The sequence below is a fragment of the Punica granatum genome, chromosome 5, assembly GCF_007655135.1.
Source record: "Punica granatum isolate Tunisia-2019 chromosome 5, ASM765513v2, whole genome shotgun sequence".
Classification (NCBI taxonomy): Eukaryota; Viridiplantae; Streptophyta; class Magnoliopsida; order Myrtales; family Lythraceae; genus Punica; species Punica granatum.
In genome coordinates, this window is record NC_045131.1 from 8,138,473 (window position 1) to 8,163,835 (window position 25,363).

Genomic DNA, 25,363 nt, shown 5'->3' on the forward strand with positions numbered 1-25,363 from the left:
CAATGTATAAGCTGTGATGTGATTGTGGTGGAAAACAAAAACAGAATTCGTGGTAATAAAAGAAGGAAAGAAGGAAAAATAAAAAACTGGCAAGGAGAGGAGCATAGGTCAGGTCCATGACAATAAAATTCGATTACATTACATTACATTACATTACGCAACAAAGGCCATCATATCATATCAGGTCAACAGTTTAATCTATAGCTATCACCAGAATAAAAGCCGAATCTCTTGGATCAAAATTATGCCTCGAGAACAAAATTAGTTTATCGCCATCATAAACGAATTTAGCTTTTGCAGTTAAAGGTTGCTCGTGTTCATTAAATGTATAGATGTATCAAAAGATGGAAAAGACGCGGCCTTTCTACATCATCCGCAAACCAAAGCAATCAATTTTATGACAATAATATATAATTTATGTGATTATGGAGGGGGGGGAAAGAAAAAAAATAGAAATCGTGATAATAAACGAAGAGCAGAAGGCAAACTTTCAAGAAGCAGAGCTGAGGTCAGGCCCATGAAAATGTTTTCTTATAAGAAAGGAGGATTGTGGAAGATCTGTGCTTTGAGAGAGGAGAGAAGAGGAGAGGAGAGGAGAGAGAAATATACCAGTTGAAGGGAACAACGGTCAGAGAAAACTGAAGCGTAGCAGCGGTTTGTGCGAGCGAAGTGCGTAGGTGGTGAGAGATTTGGGGGGAGGTGCAGGCTAACTGAAAACAGGAAGCATGATATTTAATTAATTACGTGTACTCATCAAATGCTACTACTTATAGTATGAGATTCATCAGGTCTAGATTCGTAATCTCTGGATTCAATGCATAATGGCGACGATTTCAGTGGCGGCCTTGCTTTGCTTATGGCCGGTTCATATTTTTTTTTCCTTTTCATTTATTGAAATTTGAAAACAAAATATTAATACAAATGGGGTAAAACTTTAAAATGAAAAGTTCCGTAAGAAAAGTAAAAACATTACGCAATATTCATATTTTAAGTGTCTAACTTTTCCTCAGAATTTTAAGAATTTATAATTCTATTATCTCTCCACTTACATTAAAACATGTGACAAGAAAGCAATAAGAGTCGCACATAACACAATCTACTATAGATACTATTACTACTACTACTACTATTATTATTTAGTCAATTGACAAATTTATCTCATTTCTCTTAACCATAATTATGACTAATATTTGTTTAAAAATTATTTAAAGTAGCGTATCAAATATTATTTAATTTGCACGTCCCATGCACGTGATTTTTTTACATGAAATCAATATACTGATTGTAACTTTTCTTCTTTATATATATATATATATGTATGTATGTATATGTATGTATATATATAAGTACTATGAAAAATGGATGAGTCATAAACCGAAATGGGTTGCCTCATCTCTCTCCACGCACTGTGCGTCCCTCTTTAGTTTTTCCACAGGTGATCGGTCCCTCTCTCGCTCTCACACGGCAGCCTCTTCATCGCTACAGTACATTCATTCAAAACATTCAACCTGATCCACTCAGAAGCTTAAATTTACCTTTTTCTGTTTGGGCTATCCAATGGAGATTACCAGTTTAGTAAAAAAAGGAAGTATCGGCCATCGATGGAATAATATGATGACGTTAGTTTCCTGCAAGGGAGATTGCCATTTTAGCAATAAGCATCCAAGTTACCACTGAAACAAACAGTCGAGTGTTGATTATATGACATCCTCGAATTACGACCCAAAAAATTGTATAATTCTCAATTTTCCCTTTTTAATGGCCAAAAACAACGGACTATGCACTATGTCATTGCTTAACATAGGAATTTCATTCATAGCAATAGTTAAGAAACAAAGTCGTTGACAAAAATTTATTCTAATAGTAACAAAATATGTATACATATTTGTAATTATGTGTCCACATACTATAATTCTATATTAAATGAAATACTTTAATAGTGTGTTAATACGATAATAGTAGTAAATATGTATATCATCATTTAATAATGATACTATAATAGTGTGTATAATACCATAATAATGTGATGTGTATCACATATATTTATATACATATTTGTAAATATGTTTCCACATATTATAATTCTATAAATAATTATTTTAAAATATGTTATATTGAGTTGGTTAATGTTTAATAAATGCACGAGCTCAGAGTAGGCCCGCGGGCCATATACTAAGTACAGCGGCAGTTAAAAGCTCGTAACTATGTATTCAATTAAATTTGATGGAGCATTCCACATACGTTCTTTCTAGACTATTCAACTAAAGTATTCGTGCCAAAAAAATTTGACAAAAATTACATTTTATCATAATAGATAGATTACTTGTGACAAAATAGTGTTTGTCACAAGATCGTAGTTGTGATGATAAAATCATTTTTTAATCGCTATATGTAAAATTTTTGTGACAAAACTATATTTGTGGTAAGAAATTTGTCAGGAATATATCAAAATTCTTGTACTGATAACATATTATGCTACTTGGGTTGAGTCGTCCAAGCACAGGCGCCCTCAATTGAGATCTAAAATTAATCTACAAAAATCTTTTTAATTGTCTTACACATACGAGATAAATATAGATATCAAATCATTGAGTTGAGGTTATTGAGGCCAATTTCTGGGCCGGACTATGGGCCGAGCCAGTAGTGGGCCTGAATTTTCACAAGGATTACTCATACAGAGCCCCAAGCCCATTTTTTCCACCCGAGAAAACTATGTTATTATATCACCACCAAAAGTAGATGGCGAAACACCAATTTGTCACCTAAATATGTCATTTAAAGCGGGGTTGGGGACATATTCGCAATCGAGGACATCACTTTCTACAGGTGAAGCATTTCCGTCTTTCTTTTTTTTGGGCTGAAACTGGTAGTTCCATTTGCATTATGAAGGGGTTCAGATTACATCAGATGCAGATAGAGAACGGATCTATTATTATTGTCAAAACGAATTTCAATGATTTAAGTTATTTAGGCTTATTGGCAAAGGACAGAAAAATGCTTGTGTTAGCATGTGACCGGTCTCAAGAGAATCTGAGGTCAAAGTAATAGCAAGACATGTCCACATCCAACCACTGGCATACTGCCTCGTGGAAACCAATAATTCATGGGACATACACTTTGGGGACATGCTAGGAATAATGACACTATAACCTGAGAGCAATAAGATCTCAAAATATATCCCAATTGAAAAGGACTGCAATAATTTCATCATTATCTCGCGATCAGAACCAAGCTAATACCGGACCGACCAGACTTAATATTGGTTAATAAACTGAAAATACTTCATGTTTCACAGAAATAAATGGGAAAAATAATAATTAACTATATATATAATATTCATAATGATCCAAACTGAACTATATATTGGCTTTAAGATATATAGTAAAGGAATCTTAATCATTCAGCACACTATAGTCTATACTATCAACAAATTTCTTTCCCAAAAATAAAATGAAATGAAAATTAAGGAAAAAGTCTCCAGCAAACATTGCATGTAAATTGCAAGGGAAGCATTTGCTGCCTCCCAATCCTTTAGATTACATATCATGGGTGTGTGAGAAAGAGAGAGGCTCCGGGCTCGGGTGCTGTCAAATTTGTGAGATCATCGATGGTGAGCCGCTGGCGGAGATGGCGCTGTCGGGGACTTGCATTGATAGCACCTGGCGAAGAGTCCGAAGGTATCTACCTGCCTGACAAAGTTGGTCATGCTTGCCCATCCTCCGAACCCGAACCCCACTACTAGGACCCACCCCACCACGAAGGCATTGACCACGTACATGGCAGTCCAGCTCGGTAAAAAAACAGGCGGCTTCTCCGCAGCATTCTGCAATTTATACACAATTAAGGGAATCAATTAATGTACCTGGCGACCCAAGAGACTTTTGTGAAATGTCTGTCGGGGATAATTTATCACTAATTAACTTACCTGGCGAGCCGAGGCGGTTCGATAGGTGAGCATGTGAGCCAAGGCAGGGATGATGTAGACGGTGAAGCTGACCAGGAGAGCCCCGACGGCGGAGTTGATGGGCCCGAAGAAAGGAAAGATGATGGCCAGGAACCATATCGGCACCACTACCGGCAGCCTTGCCAGTGCCCTTAGGCATATGCTCTTGGTGTCGTGCATCCCTATCACCTTCTCCCACACGAAGTACAACGGCGTGCAAGCGAACCCGAATGTGATGAACTGTATCATTCAATACACAGCCATGATATTCTCAAAGATGTAGAGAAGAAATTTACAATTTCCCAGCTATCCGGATGATTGAAATTGTTTGATGCGAGCTGAGTTTGACCGTCCATATACCTGATGAATGAGCATCAAGATAACCGCGGCATCACGAAATCCAGACTTGGGGAGCAACGACAAGGCATTGGAGCGATTAAGGAGTAGATCGCCGAAAGCCCAGTAGACTGCGGTTGCCGATGGAATCGTCAAGGTGAAGACATACAGCGTCGCCAGAAGGTATATGTACTTGAACTTCTGCGGCTTCCACATCGCGTGCATGATTTCCCTGAACCACACGTAATCATACTAATTAAGCCAATCGAGCATTGGAAGAAAGTATCAGAAGCAATTAATGTAATGCACGTTGTCCCGAAAGTACAAATGGACCGTCCGGCTGAATAATTTTAGCTTTTGGTAAAATATATATATATCTGTGTACATATATATATATATATATATATCTTAGGCAGCTCTGTGACAGTTAAAAACACAGAGACTGTTGCTGCTGTTCTCTGGTTAATACACACAGAACAGATACTGTCAGCCCATGATTTTGTCCTGCCGGTCAGTCGCCGGCAAAAGCTGCTAGGAAGCTCAGGGAAACAGCCAAACGGACACGCAAAGGGAAGTATGCATGGCAGCAAAAGAGATTAGTATATATTAGTACTTCTAAGACAAGATGATTAATCTTCTTAAATGGTGATTATGCAGCCAATCTATTAAATAATAATAATTACAAAAAATAAAATAAAAATAAAAATAAAAAAAGACGAGAGGAGGATTAAAATTAATGGAAAAGCAGGCTCACACAGTGACGGCGTGGCCTCCGAAAGTGTAAAGAATGTTGGTGGCTCCGGTGAAGTACAGCACCAGCTTCTTTGGCCCACTGTGGGTCACCCCTCCCACCTATAATATTAATATATTCAGCCCTCCTTCAATTATTATTATTTATAATTGAAAGCAAATATATATTTTTTTAAAAAAAAAAAAAGAAACGGAGAGATAGTTCGGATTTTTATAGAACCTTTCGTTTTCTTTCGGTTGATATTTTTCGAAGGATCGAGGTAAGAAGTTACGTTGGCATAGTCGTGAGTGGAAGTAAATACCTGGCCGTGGACCACAGCAGCGATGGTCATGTACCACGCTGTGTAAGTGGTCATCCCGAGCCCGAGGAAAGACCAGATTCTGTAGTTGTGGAAGGAGGGTATGAAGACTGTGGTCGCACAGCACGCCCCGAATATATACGTCCACGTCCTCTTGTCCAGCCGGTCGTTTATGTAGTATATGTTACTGCGCCGAGGAAATACAGAAGTTCATGAACTCATTATTCAGATTTGTTGTGATTCGGAGGTTTCCTTTTCGGGTTTGCGAGAAAAATGATGAGCACTCACCTTGCGCAAGCAATGAGCTGAATGACTGACCCAAAGAGCAGGAACGTGCAGTTGAAGGCGAGCCCCATGGCCTTCCAGTAAGGGCCCAACAATCCGTCCAGCACTTCGAACCACTGTGGAATCAATTAACCGGGTAGTGGGATCAGGATCTGTAATTCACTATAGTGAAGCTAAGTAAATTTCATGGACGCGTGTTCCTCCACGGACCGACCTGAATGACGTGGTTCTTGAAGCTGACGTTCTCCTTCTCCTTGCGGGCTCGGTACTCAATATAGAGGACACTGATGAGGTAGGCCGTCCAGCTCCCTACGAGTCCGTAAAATATCTGGAACACGATGCCGGACAGCATCCCCAGTTGGGAGAAGGAGTACGGTAGTGTCAACAGCACTTGCGCCACCTGCAACATTATTATCGCATCTATTCCTTAGCTCTCTCATTGGGTTATGTTCGCCGCCCACCGATAAACCCCTTGATTATCCTATTCAGGATGCAGACTCTATCTGGCAGTTTATGCGCTTATAAGTTCATGCGGTATGGAAACACAGGCCAATAAGATACGACATTCAGGAAGTTCCAAGTTGTACTTGATTTTGTCGGTCATGCCATCAATCGACCGAGACCATGTAACCACACTCCCATACCGGAAGTCGTACCACCAGTACAGATAGCAAACAAACTTCTAATTCTAACATTTTCCCGATTCTTATGTGAAATTTTCGATGAGATTACGGGGTGTCTTCGATTTATTTGGCGTAAATTTCATTTCGCTTGATTTAGAAAGAAAAAACAAAAGATGGAAAAAAAGCAAAGAAAAAGGAGAAGAAATGATGATTACTTGATTGGAGGCGCAGCTGAACCAGGCGTCCCAGGCGGAGCCGCCATGCCAGAGGATGCTCTTGACGCTGAATATGGAGTGGTCGTCTTCTTCCTCCTGTGCTCCTACTTCTCGCTTCCCTCCTCCGTCATGCTCTGCCTCCCCATAGTTTGTGGACGACGCCACTATTGCCTCCTCTGCTTGCTTCTCCGGCACCATTTTCCTTGCCCACTTCCCAACAGATCAAATCTGAACTCCACGCATTTCAGGGGGGAAAAGAACAACACTATCAGACAAAAAAACAGATCCAAACACAACAGAGAGCAAAACAGAGAAACAATCTGTATCACCTCAGTGGAGGTGTCCGGCTTCAACCGGGAAGAGAAAGATAAAGACCCTTTGAGCTGTTGAGTGAGCTGGGAGTTGGAAATGAAATTATTCTTCCACTCTGTCCATGGATGGATCCCTTTATTTATTGCAGAGAGAGAGAGAGAGAGAGGGAGGATGGCGACTGTGTGTGTGATGATGGGAGTGGATTAAAGCGTGTGTGGGTGTGCGTATGTGGGAGAAAGAAGAGTCTGAAAGAGACGAGGACCCAAATTCCCCAGTTTCCCTCTTCCTCTGCTCTATGCTATGTGTGTTTCGAAAGCCAATCCCCTGCTGCGATTCTTTCTTGGTGAGTGATAGAGAGAGAGAGGCGGGGGGGGGGGGGGGGGGGGGGGGGGGGATGTGAATGAATGGGACGTAGGCCTAATCGGCAAGGACTGATCCCAAACCTGTGAGACTTTGCTTTTATAAACCTCCTACCGCACGAAAAGATGCTTCAATGGCTGAAAGAATATATCAAGGAAGGAGAGAAAAGAAAGTGAATGTTTTTCCTGAGAGAAGATAGAACTTCGGGGTGGAGCATTATTAATGGGGTCTCCTCCATGATTGTGTGCGCGCTACAGATCAATTGTTCTGTCTTCTCATTTTCGGGGGAGCCCGACTGTTCCTGCGTTCGTGTCACATCCCGTAAGAGTCTTAATAGCGCAAGATGTAATTCGTACCATGTCGGATACATGTCAACAGTATGATTGACAGTTGAGGTTAGATCTGCTAGAAAAATTACGCCGCGAGGCTCCGATCCGATACCTTCTCGGTTTGAAAGAGAAAGGAGGACCTGAATGAGTTTTAGTGGCATGAGTCCTTTGATTGATTCCCTCCCGCCCCCAAATTGCTTTTCCACATTCGTTTTCGAGTGACACTATCACAAGTGCAAGTGGTTTGGTTTCTTTACCTATACCATTTCCTGCCAAGGCTCCCCAAGATTGCCGACCAACTTCACCTTCGAGTCCTATCTTCGACTAAGAGAACCTGAATTCACTGCTTATATGGAGTCGATAGATGAGTACTACGGTAGCTCTCCGCCTAATTACAAAATACGTAAGTGGTGTTAAATCAGCCTATAAATATGGATATTACAAGTTCGCCCGACAATAACTCAAAGAATAACATATTGATTTCTTCAATACGCCTCGGTGACATTGCCATTGGTAATTAACAATACAAAATGAATAGAACATACCTCGTATAGACATTGCTCTCGCCAGGCTTTCGTTATCAATTACGTTTTATGTGATTAAACAACAATCAAATACAATATAGTTGATTTGTTGTATTGGTCCGTTCAACACCACTTGCCTCCTCGAGTGCGTGTGATACATAATATGCATTGCGATTATAATCCAAAAATTATTGTGTAAATGTCACGTCATATACTTACTACACATGAACATTTTTCCGACTGAGAGAAAGACGGGCTTGACCGTGGGACCGCCTAACTCAACCAACCATGGAAAAATGGAGAAGAGCTGTGGGACCCATCCATCAATTAACTATTAATAGTCAGTTAAATTTGAAGCATAAAACGAAATGTTAGTGTAAACCGACGGCGCGCCACCTCGTAGAGATACCTTTTCAAAGTGTCGGCTCAAGCCGAGCCATAATAATGAGCCACTCGCACGCTTCAAAAGCCGAACATGCGCGTAATAAAACTCACTCATCAAAGTGCCACCCTCCAATCCATGCTGGCTTGAAAGTTGGGCGGGCCCATCTTATCGGCTCGGGTCGGCCCATTATCCATAACTGGACCCCACATTCACTCCTTCCGGTCCCCATTATCTTCAATCTGCTCCTTAAATTTTTCAAGTTTGTCTTAAATATCGAAAAACAATTCTGAAAGGGTGAGACGTAAAACTGTGTGACTTAAATTGTCATCTCGTCCTATTAATAACCGTCCAAATTTTACAAGTAGTATAGTCCATGCTATAGTAAAGGGTGTTAGTGTTACTATCTTCTATGATGGTAATTGGCAAATGTTCTTGTACCAGCTTCACTCGATGTTCTTAATTCAAAAGGAGACATGAAAGATTAGTAAGTATGGAGGTTAAATTGGGATTAATAAATTATTTATGGTTGAAGATGGAAATAAAGGAAAAATCTTAGGGACGGACTGAAATCGACACCTTGTCTTAGGAATCAGCCCCTTTTTGCTTATTGTTATTATTATTATTATTATTATTATTATTATTATTAATGATTTTCTCTTAGAGTTACGAGGATGGCTTATGATTTAATACAAGAATAGAAAAAACTAAATAGAGAATCATAAAAGTCTCACCGATAATGATCGAACTAGAAACATTATGATTCCGAATTGACGTTTAGTACCACATCACTCAGTTCCATTCCTCATCTTATTTATATCCTTGGCAATTATGCGATACAAAAATTGGGTGTCATTGGTGCATTAATTGCAGGAGTTGGTCTTCCCGGAGAAGGGAAAGCTCATCATATGTAATAGGCACAGGGCGTCGGTCCACCAAAATTATTAATTTATTGTTTTTGTTGACCATGAAAAATAAAATGAAAATGTCTGAATATCCACAATGTTTGTTATACCGAAATTAACCCGACTATTAAATAATTAATCACCGAAAAAAATGATTATGACAAAAGGATTACGTTGTCAGCTTCTTGACTTGTAGCTTATGAGAGACTTATCCCGTTATGCGAAGTCTGGTGAGGTCAACAGTGGGTTATATATCTTATCTATATCCTGTTCAGTAAATGTGATATCCCGACCGATTCATACGATGCATCTCATCCTGCACCCAGCTCGCACATTACTAGGCCACTCTTGCATAGACATAGACCGGACATAAATATACATTAAGTTAAAGGGGTTGTCCTAAGCTTGCCACATGTTAAATATTTGTTAAGAGAGAAGGTGGAGAGGGGATAGAGAGGTGAAAGTGAATAAAATTGATTTATTATTGGGGATTTTTTTGAGAAAATCTAATAAAATATTCTCCACATCTCTTTCCATTATAAATAAGAAACTTCCTTTATTATAAAAAATGAACGATTTTTTTATTTTTACTAGAGTTCACCGTGCTATGCTACGCGCAGTGTGGGACTTATTTTTCAAAATTTTTCAATACTTTGCATTATTTAAATAAAAATATAACTAATAGCACAAATAATAAATTAACTAAAAAAGGTCATTATTCAATAAGAAATCTATATCAAAAAGAAAAACAAACAAAACAATAACGTTCATCAAATAAAGAGAACAATGAAAATGAATTAAAATATGATGGTTTCGGAAATGGTGGCCGTCAAAAAAAAGGAGTCGGCATTAGTTATTTATTACTTAATTATCATTATATCATCAAACCCAATGGTCCATTTAAAATGAAGTTAATGCATGCATTTTAGAAAAGTGAAAATGAGACCAAATGAATGAGGGGTTTGACTTTATAAAATATAATAACATAGATTATTTGGTGAATTTTTCTATTAGAATTGTTCTACGTTAGATTTTGCACCATCCAAATAAAATGCTTACTTATGTATAATTTATTTTTTCAATTGGAATCTTGTTCATATATAGTATTAATAAAACAAAGAAAATTTAATTTGAACATAGAAAATGTACTTTTATAATTCGATCAATATTATCATAAAATTATATCTTTAAATTCTAATAATTTGTATGTGCATCGCGCGAATTTTTATTCTACTGCTAGTAATTAATGAGTTTCTGATATGAATAGATGCGTATTAATTTTCATGATTGACTGTCATGGTTTATCGGCTTGTGTCAAATCTATGGTTGGTGCCATGTAAAAAAACTTGTCTTTTCGAACAATGTATATGAATTTTCCATCCTAATATTTTTTCCTCGCTTGATTAATATTGTTGAGTTGCAACCATCGTATATCTCAACGTTAATCTCTTCAGACCCTAGATTTCTTAATTGCTCAAATATTTTCTAATCACCCGCTGGATCTACGATCACAGTGTAGCTAGCTTCACCAGTTCTCAATTAGTAACCTAGCTAATCAAGAATTGGAAATGCGTATTAGACGATCGAAGATATTGCCAAAGGTCCTACAGCCTCCCAACAATATGTAGTGATGGTGGTGGCCGGCCGAGGATAGGAAGGTGATGGAGATGTGGTGGTGGTGATAGTGGTGGTGGGTGGTGGAGCCACCGTGGTTTCCGGCGGAGGGGGGAATCCATGTAAAATGGAACAAATGTTGCTGAGATTCCTTACAAGCAACTCCGATATGCCCCGTCGAAACGGGATTTGTCGGCTCGGTGAGGGTCTTTCCGCTTAGTATACGTACGCCCCCCACTTCCCAATTTTTGCCACTTACTTCATACAATTCCAAAAATAATTAAACAACAAAAAGGACAAAACAAAATATCATTAAGAGAGAGGGAGACAGAGAAAGATCTTTTTTCTTTCCGTTTTTTGTTTTTCCACTTTCTATGCAAAACATTTTGACCATTATAGTGAGTGTACGTGTGATGGGGTGTGATCCAATATATGAAAAGAGTGGCTTTTTGGAAATATTTGGTCAATTTGAATTAAAGAAGATTTCTCTTTTTAGCTTTTATTGGGTGGGTTTAGTGGGAGATGTAATGATTAAGTGAAAGGATTTTGAACACCCACCAACATTGCGTCCCAATCTTAGAGATGTTAAAATCTTGATTCCGATTATGTCATACTACATGACAAGCACCCATCTTACATATTTTGACACGTTTGGATTTTCTATTATAATTTTAAGTCACTACGATTTGAAATATATATTGATTGAAAAAGAAAAATTTTTAGTCACAGTGACTTAAGTTCACTATAAAAGGTCTATCTAACATGTCGATTCTCAAAACAACACACTGGTTTTATTTTTAGGTTCTTTTTCTTCTTCTTTTTTGCCAAGCTTCAATTTTATTATAATTATCATGTCTCTTAGTTATCAAACTTCTCATCAAGATTGTGAGCGAAATGGCATCTGAAAAGGTATTTATTCAAGATAAATATAGAGATTCATCGGACTAAATAGATTTATTTATGATTATTGAATTTTTAAGGTGGTTATTAAAGAAAAATGAAGACATACTGATTTAATTAGCTAGAGTTTTTATTATCAGAATCTTTTAGAAGTGCATAGTTGACTACATCTTACGCCTTGAAAAAGCAAGACTCTTTTTTCACCGCAAAAAAAAAGAAGCAAGAAATGGTTTTTCTTTTTTCTTTTTTTGGACAGAAGATTCTTTCATATTTTCCCCCCGTCTCAATAACATTTTATTTTTCCTTGAGGAACGTTAATGGCTGGAACGCATCCAAATCTTACGAATTTTATTATATAATGGAAATGCAAATCTTATATTGAATAAACTAATACAAGTTTAATAAGACCATGGAATAAAATCACTATTGCCGCTTGGCATGTGCGTTAAAACATGCCTCTTAATTATATAGCACATGAAGAAAACTGATCAATCTTGCTAATGGATTTGTCAAGATATATATATATATAGACGAGAATTTTGCATGATGAATACAATATGTATCACAAGCCACTATTTCCATCTTATACTATTTATATTAGACGGTATGAATGATCTAGGTTGTAATAGCAACAATTTTCTCATTTATCTATCTAAGTGTTACTACTATTTTTTTGTCAAATTTTTGAGAGACTCTGATAGAAGGCCGACATGCCTCTCAAATCACTTCAATTATAATGCAGTACATCGTTGATTTTTGTGGTATGTTTCTTAGGATGTCATATATAATCATTTTATAGCTTAACAATATGTTTAGAGCATATTTTATAGCGTGCAGTTTGAAACTATTTTAATTTAAAAAGTATTAAATACAATCAAAAGAGAGTGTAGCGTACTGGCGCACGTCATCGCATGTTTGATCTAAATGTCATAGATTCGATATTTAGTAGAACTACTCATACCTCTTTATTATTTATTTAGAATTTCTTTTTCGTTGTATTAAATTTTGGACCTCCTTTATAACAAGGAAAAAAAAAAGAGAGTACTAAATAGATCTCTTCACTACGTTTATAAATATTTTTCATAAAAAAAAGAAAAAGAAAAAGAAACATTAAAATAATATGCCGTTTTGTCCACTTATTACAATATAAGCGGTGTTGTCATTAACAAGAGTAGAAAAATGGGACATAAAAAAAAAACCCATTTTCAAACCAAATCTTTTTAGATTTTTATAAGTTGGAATATTTCGAAAAAGAAATTTAAATTACGATAACAAAGGGCCCATCAATGCCTTTGATTACCTGGACGGGTTAAATGCTTTATAAATTCAATCATAGTATTTCAGTATAGCAATTTTAGATAACACGACGTGCCATTTGAATCCGATTCTAGACATTCGGAAATAGCAGTGGGCATGGGGCACCTGGCGAACATGATAGTGGTAACGTGATTGGGATCCAAAGCTTAAGGACGAATACTTACTGGGCTTTAATGATTGATGATAGATAAACATGACTCGACGAGATACATGGAAGAAAAGGAAGTCGGGGTTAAGTGCTAGGGAATTATTTGGACCCCTACTATTTATTGATATTGATGTTCTTCATGAAATGGGGTCCCAACTAAGAGCGTATCTACATTATATTATTTGGTACCAAAATGCCAAGTCAAATGGTCCCTACTCAGATGAGGAGTCATATAATTATACATCTTATACTCATAAAGCATCAAGTCCAGAAATGGTTACTTGCCCGAGATACCCCTTCCACTTAAAATTTTCAAAAATAGCATAATTGGTGCATTTGAACCCATGTTTATCTCGACAGGAATATATGGTCCTTTCATCCACAGCATAAACAAATAGAAACACTAATGATGTTTTGATTCCAAGAATCGGGAATCTAATTTTCCATTATGACATCTTATTTAGAAAGTGATTAACAATGAATAAAAACGTCTCGAAATTTTAGCATGAAAAAACATTAACTTTTTTTTTCTTGGGTGAATTAGCGGGGCCGAAAAAACATTAACTTAGTTATAGCTCTAAAAATATTTATCCGGAGCATAATAGTTTTGGCATCATTCTCCATTGATGACACAAAAGAAAGCATTCTGTGACTAATGGATTCGCTCCAAGTCCCAGTAAGCTTTGAGTCTTAATCGTGGCTATAAGGTCTTGACGCACCTTATATTTAAAAAACACGAATATCGAACAGCATCAATCGATAAATATATTCCCAACCCCATGTCCATGTAGTTTCTAATTAATGCCAAGAAACCACAAAATTACTTATCAAAATTAAAAGGAATTACAAAAAGTCCGAATTTTCCCTTCTTATAAAAGCATTCATCATCAGCGTGACAATTGCAAGAAGAAATTAAATTAAAGGAACTAATCATCAACTATGTAGTACGACTACAGAAGTTGCCTCTCTCTTTATATAATGTCGATAAGAACAAAGGTTATTAATGTATGCCGAGGCAGGTAGAGACATTATAATCAGAACATTATCATATAGTACCATGCTCAAGTGGGATTGAAAAGGTGAAATTTGTGGGTTTCCAAAGCTCAAAAAAGCTGTATTCTCATGACGATATTATCATTATTATCATTATCGGTTGGGCCAAAAGAGAGGGAAAAAAAAAAGGAAAGAAAAGAAAAAAAAGAAAGACAGAACGTATGAGATGATGTGTTTTGATTAAAGATAAGAGGTGAGATGTTTTGATCATACACTGCTTCTTTAATTAATTATTTCCCCTTTTTTTCCATTCTTTTTAGTTTCATTCTCTTTAGAATCTCTCCCTTTAGTTAGGCCATGGAATGCGACTTCTCTCCCTCAAATTTGCATTTAAAGACTAAAATTGACAATCGCGATTTGAAGGCTCGGCGATGAGAGAGTTCAATCTGGATGAATAGGAGAAATTACCATGACTGATATAACATAAATATATAAGAGTACGTATATAAATCTCTGTTTGTATATGACATAACATAGATATATCACTGAAATATTGGAGTATTTCTATTTTGATAATCCTAAATTTCACATTTCTTTTACATTTTTAAAATTTTATTTTTATATTGACTTTTTTATTGGTATTAGTGGGAGTGCCACGAGCATTGCACGTGATTTTGCGTTTTCATGATATTACCATATTATCATTATTTTTTTTGTGAGTGCACAGTTATAAGAAGTCACGAAATTGGGATACGTTATAACAAGTTCTATACGATACTTGCGACTTTTGCAGTTTGCAATCGGAAGGTTCATCAAGCTGAGCGTAGTTTAATTTGTTGGAGGATATTGAACACTGTGTTGTAATATTCACGCCAATTTCGCATTGCCTCCCATGATAGAAAAAATATTAAATTGTATTAGGGTACAAAGTCAATTTCTGGTATAAAGTAAAAAAGTTAACGTGAAGAAAAATGAAATTTCAAGGCGCAAGCATTTTATTAGCGAAGAGAATGTCAAAATTGAATTATTATAGTATGAAATATGTCAAAGTTAGCGGAATGTGAAGTAATAATACCAACAAATATAGTGTATATATTTACATAGACATTATTTCATCAATATGCATTTGTGGATAAGAACTTCCATAACAGAGCCTTCATTTTGCACAGGAGGATGAGGCTTCTTCAATCACGTTGTCAACAACGATCCTTCCTGATACGCGATTTGAATCTGACCCATTTTCCACTCTGGTATGAAATGTGTAATTTCTCCGATTTTTTCTCCATGCAGTTGTTTAAGGTATCTCGACGTTGGCCTTGATTAATGAGATTTCAATAAATTCATTACAACTACATAAACTTCATTGGTAAAGTTTTTGTCAGTGCCTGCTGTGTTGCTTGAATGAGGTCATTAATAGAACACCCAATAATTTTTACTACAGCATCAAATATTGTCAACTGAGCCCACCGCCCACCATCATCCATGACTATTTTCAGCGTGTACCTAGCAGTTAGATAAGGAAAATTGTTACTTACATCAGAAGATATATGCATGAGAGTAGAGATGATCGAAATTTTTTGGGAATAAGGATTTATCACTTTGCATAAGACTGAGCAGTGGCCGCACATTTGTTGCAACACATGGCAAGATCACTGATTTGGACCCTTTTATTGCAGGTGTTTTGCATGCATCATACCATGGATTGACTTCATTATCGATTGCCACAATGCTTCCCTTAAATGAGCAGTATTGATTCTGTTCTCAACAATTTTAAATCATTATATCATTATACTGGTAAAGACAGACAAAGTATCTAATGCACGAGACTAAAGTGTCATTGAAATGTAGATGCAACCTTAAATTCAGGTGCACTTCGCTCTATAAGCTTTGAAATAGTTAGCCGCTCATAATTATTTTGGCCAGCTAGCCTTAGGTACTCCTTGGGGTTTTTTATGCCATTAGAAGTGAATGCCCTAGACAAGTGAAAAAGTTATAGTGATAGCAGAAAACACACTGAACGTCGATATATATGTGCATTTTAACAAGGGTAAAACTAAAAGTAAGGGTACCATTGTCTCGTGTTATCTGCTTCAGCCATTTTCGGATCAATCTGAATCGTTGTAAATGAAAAGGTGGACAAAGTAATAATTCCTATAAATTAAATGAAAAAAATTACTGAAAAAAATTTACAATTTATAAGTTCTTAAAATGAGTGTAAAAGTATACCTTCAAAATCTAGTGCAACTTTTGCCATTGAAACTGCAACTATTGGCAGCATATCCGCTAGATCTTCTAGCATTTGCCCTTCATGTATAGCAATCTCGCCCCCAAAGTGAAAGAATAATGGAATCGGACCTGCAACATTTTTTTTATATATATAAATAAGGCCGGGATGCAATCGTTTGTGAATGTGAGGCAGGAGCTGGCACGGACGGAAGGGAGGAGGCAAGGATGTGGCAGAGCAATCGGGCACGGAACGATCTGAGCATCACCCGCGCTGCATGAAAGGATGAACCAACAGCGGAGGCAGAGCAAATTGGGTAGCGGCGGAGGTTGCGTCGAGAAGGAAAGCACAGCACTGAACCGCAGGATTCGTGCCCGAGGAAGCGCGCAATGGAGAATTGCGAAGGCAGCGGGAGAAGTGACCGTTGGGAGAGGTTCGACGTGGCAGGCACGGGGGAAGAGAAGAGGAAGGAAGCAGTCCTCCTGTTCGAGCGTGAGGCGAAGGCAGTTAGGCAGTGGGCTTGATAGAAATGTAAATTTTAAAGCGAAAAGGTACAAGTAATGTGAAAATGCACGAGTTGAAAGCACATGAAGGAGGTTCTCTCTTTTTCTTTTTTTTTAGTAGTGTGATAGATTTAATGATTTGATCTAAGTTGTTAAGAGTTTTTATGCCGAAAACAAAAATTAAGAGTTTATTATAAGTGATATGCATGTTCATTTGAATGAGACTAGTGAAAATTGTTACCAATTTTTAATATCACGACGACATGTGGAGTGTTAAGAGGTTTTAGTATTATAAGTGAAGATATGCATGTTAATAATTTAATCAGAAATTTTCAAATTGGATTTGGTCTTAACTGTTGGAAAATCGAGCACGTACGCAGCGGAAAGTTTAATTACGGTAAAAATCAAATTTTTATCGCGTGCTCGTTTAATCAAAAACTTCAAGATCACATCTTGACATAAGAATCGCCTTCTAAACGAATAGATAACATCACACAATGAATCCATAAGAAAAGTTACGAACTTTTCACTAACCTTATTGATTCGAGTCGACCAAATTAGCCGTCCAAGTGTCCGACCTCTAGCTCGTCCACACAAGCACGTCTCCACCGAGATTAGACTCCTCTCGACCCGTACACTCCGATCTAGGTCACCGATCTTGAACGGAATCGTCACGGAATGAAAGGATCTCTTCAAGGACGCCAAGGACAACACCGAAACGCCAAATCGGATCCGAGAAGAACTCCGATCAACCTTGGGAGTTCACGGCAACAACTGTTCAGCCGTCTCTCCTCTTTCATCTCTTTCTAATATTAGGGTTTTCAATTAATTAACCTCTAGGGTTAACCGTAAGAACATATCTATATATATTCTTACCCTAGGGACTAAAATGCAATTATTAATTAATCCGAATTAATTAATAAATCACAAATGAGTCCTCACAATTTAAGTCATCCAATGACTTGTCCTTGTTGTAAGAAAGAAAGATCAAACAAGTCTTTGACACGAGTTTCGATCAATAGACGATCTATTTACAGAAACTCTTCAAATAAGAAAACTATCGTATTTCCTTAATTAGATTTACCCTTGATATTGAACTCGGTTTCAGGATGTGCTAGCACCCTTGCAATAACATTGCAAATCTCGTTCGATAATTAATTTCTAATTAACTTCCTTAATTATAATTAATTTTATTCTCGGTTTAGACATGCTCAATGTGTGTGACTAACTAGGTTCATCATCAAATGGCAATGGGATTATAGTATCAACTCATTTGATACTACGAGAAACTTTTTCTGTAATCGAAAGCATAATTCCCAAAATGCCCTTGGTTCCCAAAGTGCACGAGTGACACCTAGCAGCATATCATGACAATCCAAAAGATGACGAATGTATAATTGAAACATTCTGATGAACCTCTGATCGTATATACCATGCATTGAATCCCTTCACTACAAGATCCCAATCTAGCCAGAGTTACGGTAAATGCCAAACTCTAAAGCCGATCATATGGACTCTCTAATTTCATTCTTAGATCTGTAGCACTTGAACAAAAACTCTTTTCTATTCAAGTCTATCTACCCCGGCCGAGGATTTCTCGATCCAGAATAAAAATCATATCCATAGGACATTTTCCCTGTTTACTCAGGTTAGTGAATCCCGTCTTGATCAGACACCTAACTCCAAGTATAACTAACTAGGACCACTATCTGCCGAATACTCACACTAAGCACAAATACATTAGCAGTAGCAAATCCTAATTACCTATACTTGAGATAGCGTTTCATCTCAGGTCTAAGGACTATATGCACTAATACGATCCAGACAACATTCATTGACATTAGTAAATTACCGTATGAATATTATCTGCACGTCACGTTCGACTACTTATCATATAAGTATCCACATATCTGTCATGATAACAGTTATCAAATAACATGAGACTCACTACTCCATCTTCATTAGTATCTGTATACTAATCATGGAAACAGACAGAGGAGACGATCTATCTGGAGAAATAATGTCCAGTTAAGTCTCCTACGATCGTGAACAGTTTAAAGATAGTCTTACCGAATTACTTCGTCACTCATATTGTTAACTCTTAAGAATGAAGCATTCAAAATATTTTAAGGATTTTATTCTAATAAACATAGACAATATACGAATAATAGAATAAACTTTATTGTCATAAAAGAAATTATCCAAATACATAAATCAAGTTCTAGAACATATCACTAACATTAACAGTTCATACCGGATTTGGAAATTTCAGTTTGTCAGTTGATTTGTCTTGCCCATGTGGAAAGATTGTATGAAGTGGCAAAAAAATCAATTATTTATACAGTTTTCCTCAGCAGACTAATGAAATTTTTATTTACAGGAGTTCTTGTCCTGTCTGGCATGCAACACTGTCTTGATCAGGGAAATTGTAGGGCAATCAAACACTGTGCTCTTTGTTCAATCAAAGCATCTTGAAATACAATTATTATATGTCATATCTACGTAAGTCGGTAAATCCCACAAATAAAAGTCAATAGTGTTAGAATCCAATGGTATTGATTGGGTCCTACGTGGACCATGGTCACTCCCGATGGAACGATAACGCCATCAGGGATAGCTAGGTCAAAACATCGGAGAAATTCTGTATAACTTAAATTATCGTACTCTTCTAGCATTTGTGGACTAGTATCTGTCACAAGGACATGCGGTGTCCTTTTCTTAAGATGACCTGTATTATTAAAACGACTTGTAATTGACCTCGTAAGTTGGCCATCGAGATTAGATTAATATTAAGAGTAACCTAAAATTATTTTAAAAAGAGAGAGAGAAAAGAATGTACTACAGTAGCACATGGTTTATTACTTGGTAATCTAGAGCTATAAAGGTTTCGAATTTACTTCTTGTAATTAGATTACTCGTGACTTTTTATTAGATTTTTTATTTTCTTATACTAAAAGAGAAGATGGATTTTAATTTTAAAAGCCATTCAATTAGGGGTTGTCAACTTTGGAAAAAAAAAAAAAGGAGAAAACGGGTTGTCAAGATATACCATCACATCAAGAAGATCAATTATAACTGGAAACCAACTTGATGTTCCTAATTGAATTGTATATTTTGCATGAGTCAAAACTAATCAAATCTGACTCGGTTGCCCTTATAAATAATGTAATTAGGAGGATAAAGTCAAGAATAGTTTGACCTCACCGGGTACTCCCTGGCTTCAAGTTGGCTGTTCAGTCAACAAGTTGCAATGTAAGCCCCATGTGATTGAACTGATAAATTAAGAAATTGTAAAAATAATTAAACAAATTGAAGGATTTTTCAAATTGCGTTTCATAAGGAACGTGGTCTCCGTTTGGATATATATATTGTTGCCGCAAGATATATACCCAGCTAGCTTGCAATATAATATATAGCAACCGAGATCATATATTATCGATTTATCTTATGATTTGACTACTTGCAAGCGCTCCTTGATCATAAGTACACTGGATTTTTGGTACTTTTAACTAATCTTTGGCAAAATCTGTTAAAACTTAAATTAGAATTAAGTCGGAACATTGTGGATGGGATTTATGAATGTGATTTTTGCTGTGCAAAGAACATGCTATAAAAATGAAAAAGAAAAGATTAATTACCCATGAAATTTTTCTTTTTGTTTCGGTTATAAGGAAGACACATATACTTAATATAAAAAAATAAAAATCTTAGTAATAATCAAGTATTGAATTCAAAACCTCTTAAATCAATTGAAGCCGTACGCCGCTGCGTTATACCTGCTTTTCACAATTATGTGTGAATTTTTTTTATGTACGTATATGTATGTATGTGTGTATATATATATATATATATACATGGCCTAGGAAATTTATCCTTTAGTTTTTCAGGAAATTCTTCTCTCTCTAGCGTACATAATAAATTAGTTAACTCCAATCTTTCATGACAGTCAAGCCAAGCGTGAAGCAGATGGACCAATATAAAATTGACAGGTCGATGTTTAATGATAAAGTTAAAAAAGTTAGTATGGCGGAAAGAAGGGGGTTTTCACACCAATCAACGCAATCAATCTGCGTTGACCATATTAAACGGAATCCGGCGGTTCATATATATATATATATATATATATATGGGTATAGATATAGATGGAGGTATGTCACGTGGAGATTTAGAAAATATTGAAGACAAACTTCTTAGCTAATTTCTTTTCTTTTCTGCGAACTAAGGGAGCTAAAGCCTGAACAGAAAATTATGGGATATTTATCTAAAATGTCTCATGATTTGTCCGTTTTATCAAATCTATCATATGCTTTTTTTTTGTCAAATCTATCCCATAGTTTACTTTTTACATCAAATCTATCCTGGCTTTATCTTTTCCGTCGACATCTAACGGCCGTGCTGACGTGGCGCCTACGTGGCAAGTGTGGCCCACTATCTCTCCACGTGCCACGTCAGCACGGCCGTTAGATATTGACGAAAAAGATAACGCCGGGATAGATTTAATGCAAAAAGTAAATCATGTGATAGATTTGACAAAACGGACAAATCATGTGCCATTTTAAGTAAAAATCCCGAAAATTATGAAATAGAAACCGGCATGGAAATTCTAATAATATCATCTAACAATAACTGACTTAAGTCGTTTAGAACTGAATGTAGAATATCAATATATTCCCCAAGTGCAAGTGAAATGGCTTTCCCCACCAGCCAATGCATATGACAGCTTCCTAGAGCGGGAAGCCAAAAACCCTGCAAGCAGCAATATATTAAAAAATAAATAATAAATAAATAAATAATGGTTCAATCTGAAGACTTATGTGTAGGACTGTTCACTTACCACTTAATCAACTCCATCAAGATTACTTGCACGAGGTAAATGCAATTTCTCTCGAACCGAAAGTCTGACCCAAGAAAAAAGATATATTCTTGAAATTGGTCTTCTTCTTTTTTTCGGTGTGTACCTTGATATTTAGAACCTAAAAGTTATTCTCCCTCCCAACAAGTGTGCTTCCCGGAATTTGAACTTGTGTTCTCCTTTTTACGGATGTGAGTTGCTTACCACTCAATCAACACTTTTATTGGTTTTGAAGTTGGTCTTTTGAATAGAAAAAAGAAGACGCGGAGGCAAATTAAATTTTTCATCCTTATGCGGCTGGAAAAGTATTTATCTTTTTCAGGTGAAAAGGGGTATATATCATGTTTATTTTTCACTTGGATTGCAAGCCATCGTGCACAATTTTTAAAAGATAGGAGTAAATCTAAAAGCGTCCCAGCAAACAACATTTATCTCTATTTGTGAATAAACACAATCAGAAAATATATGGGTAGCCGTCAACAACCATATCATGGAAAGGGATGGTCTAATGTAACAACGATTGAGACCGATTTAACTGAATTTACATGTCCAATCTTTTAATCTTTTTAAGGATAATATTTTTTTTCCTAGTACAAAGCAATGACATTAATGGACATGTGTTCTACTCAGGGATAAAAATTAGAGGCCTCAGCACCAATTTAATAAACCTGCTTAATTGTTAAGTCTGCATGTTATTATTGAGCCTTTCATATTGGGCTTGTATTAGCCCATGCTGAACCAGCTGAAAGTTGGTCCAATTTAATAACTTGCCATAGTTCCCCCGGCCCGATGTACGTGCAAGAAATTAAGTCAGCAGATCGGTTCCCTTCTTTTTTTTTTTTGGTCCATTATAAAAGAGGCCGATAAATGTAGAAGGGGATTTGCAAGGGGAAAATAAAGGAACATTTGAGTCCTGATCATGAGAATTACATTCGGTTGGATGATTTAACCTCATCCAACATTGAAAGTTCTGTTTTATTCGCTTTTGCTGCAACGTAAATTCTTCACATTAACACTCGACCACCGTGTCTATATATATATATTTCAGCTCTTGTAATTGTTTCTTGTAATGGAAATACATTCCAATTTTTGGTTCTATTGCGTGCCAGAAGGACTAGATACTGACATTTTCTTAGATGATTTCTTTTAATAGAAAGGCCCATGTATTTCACTAGTGAAAATCGAACTTGAATCATCTTAACTATTAAACGAGAACATGGTACGCTATCATTTTTCTTATTACGAGAACAACTTAAAACATATTATGTCCCTTGTTAACGGATTAACGCTGTGTGTAGGTATGGGATCACAATCAACAGCTATCATATATATTCATAAAAAAAAAACAGTTATCATATATATATGTATGTATGTAGGTATACACGCGAGAGCACAAATCCATTTTAATCAATTATATCGGTTGTTTAATGATAAATCCATACAGCGCATTTCGCATATATTATGCATGCAAGTATGACAGACAAATTAACAAATAACAAACTCTGGATACTGAGCTAAATAAATCAAACATTTGCATCGAAGTATGTGATGTCTCATCGAGTATATAATCATGAGATATATATGTATTTTTTTTACATTTTTTTTGGGTGAATTATTTTTACATCGTTTTATACCAAGGCAATTGCCAAAGGAGGGTATGGTTTGCGTGTACAGTGGCAAGGATCCTTGCCAGAAGTATTTTTTAATTTGATTCTTATCAGTATGACGTACTTCTTCATTTAATTTTTTCATTTCTTTTTATTAAGTTTCTAATCATTCCCTAAAATCGATTTTAAAAATACAACGAAAGCGAACCTAAAACACTTGGCTGGTTCACATTGGATATCGAAAGAGCACGCAGTAGCACAGCTATTAGTCCCATTCAATGCATGTGCCCAGAAAATTTTCTGAAATGAAAGGCAAACCTCTTGTAAATTGTATGGTACTATACACACACATAGATACATAAGCTAGCCATCATTGAATAAGTTTGGATTAAATAGCCTATCTTTAGTAACTTTTTCTTGCAAAGATTCAATCTCGCGCATGTCACGTTATGCATGTACCGTTAAACATGAGATATATTAACAAGATCTGGATAAATGAGCGAAGCAGATAAGAGGCGGACTAAACTATGTGGTATATGGATCTGAAATGATGACATAGGAAATCATTTGAGCTGCAGTCATGAGAATAATTGGGATATACGTGCTGCTGATATCGACTGATCATAAATTAGATAAGAAGTAGGAAAAGCAAACGCAAAGTTCGTGTCGTGGCCTAATTGGGCACCATATGGGCATGCCGATGATTCAATATAGCTATATTAGTCGGATTAATGCGCAGTTGTCCCAAAAACTTTTGGCATGTCAGGCCATTGACAAGATATGTTTTCGTATTAGTGTATGCGTTTCGAGTGAAGCCATGTTGGTTTTGTTCATTTCACCATGACATCTTGCCATACATGAAGATCTATATGCATGGTAAGTGATTCAATATACAAGAGATTAGCAACCGAAAAAAATATTTACCAGAGATTAAAATACGCGCCGTCTCCCACGCAATATATATATATATATATATATATATATATATATATATATATATTTCAATACTTTAATTTTTCTAGAGTGAGCTTGATTATATTCATTCTTTTTTATCTGTGTTCTTTCAAATCGTCATGGAGATATAATTAGAACAATGCATTACACATAATTGTTATAATACCATTTCAATACATTATCGTTATAAATTAGCAGATACAAAGATACACTAACTCATTGATTATACATCGATACAGAAAACCAATTTTCACGTTTTTTTCCGTCATATTTTCAGTGATATATTTTAGTTTTGCATCAAATATCAATATTCTCACAGGAAAGAAGCTCCCATTACAGATTGGCTTGCCAAGTCGGGTGCTCATAGAAGTCAAGATTTTGTTGTTTGGCTTTTATCTTTCTTGCACGCCCGCTCTGTCTTTCTTCGTTAGTTTTTATACTTCATCTCCTCCCTTTTCCTCGGGCTCCTCTTTTCTCTTGTATTTTTTGAAGATCTTTGATCCTCTTGTTGTATACTCACTCTATTGCTGTCTAGTGACTACTACTAAGCTATCAAAAAATAAATATATCTTCTTTTTTTTCTTTTTTTTAATTACGAAAGAGGTTCAGTTGCCTAAAAGGAGATAGGGGAAACAGAAATAAAAATCTTCATTTTTGTGAACGATAGACGACAGGCTTATCTTAGCCGGGAAATTAAGAGTATGATTTGGACTTTCAACTGCTTCGGCCCCCTTCCTTAGAACAAAAAGGGAACCTATATCTGGTCCCTTTCCATGCCCTAATAAATTAATTGTTCCTCAAAGGACGTCATTTGGTTGATAGAAAATAACGTTTGGGTGTCTCTATACCATTGTTTAGTTAGCTACTTCAATTAACAAGTTTGAGTTGATTCAAATGATTTGGCACTTATTCCCGTTAAATAAGGTTTCCAGTTTGAATTTTGTGAATGAAAAAAATTCATGCTAGGAGAATTTTATTCTTTAGTGGA

At 36.3% G+C, this 25,363-nt stretch overlaps 1 protein-coding gene across 1 annotated transcript; it reads right to left on the bottom strand.

Moving 5' to 3' along the window:
* Positions 1-3,342: 3,342 nt before the first annotated feature.
* LOC116208821 (auxin transporter-like protein 4) lies at positions 3,343-7,132 on the bottom strand. The gene is made up of 9 exons (XM_031542383.1): positions 6,781-7,132; positions 6,452-6,679; positions 5,828-6,013; positions 5,617-5,729; positions 5,332-5,515; positions 5,034-5,131; positions 4,304-4,511; positions 3,926-4,183; positions 3,343-3,823 (listed from the first exon to the last, which is right to left on the bottom strand). Exons 2-9 carry the CDS (start codon positions 6,647-6,649, stop codon positions 3,602-3,604), a joined length of 1,467 nt encoding a protein of 488 aa, XP_031398243.1. The 5' UTR covers positions 6,650-6,679; positions 6,781-7,132; the 3' UTR covers positions 3,343-3,601.
* Positions 7,133-25,363: the final 18,231 nt, after the last annotated feature.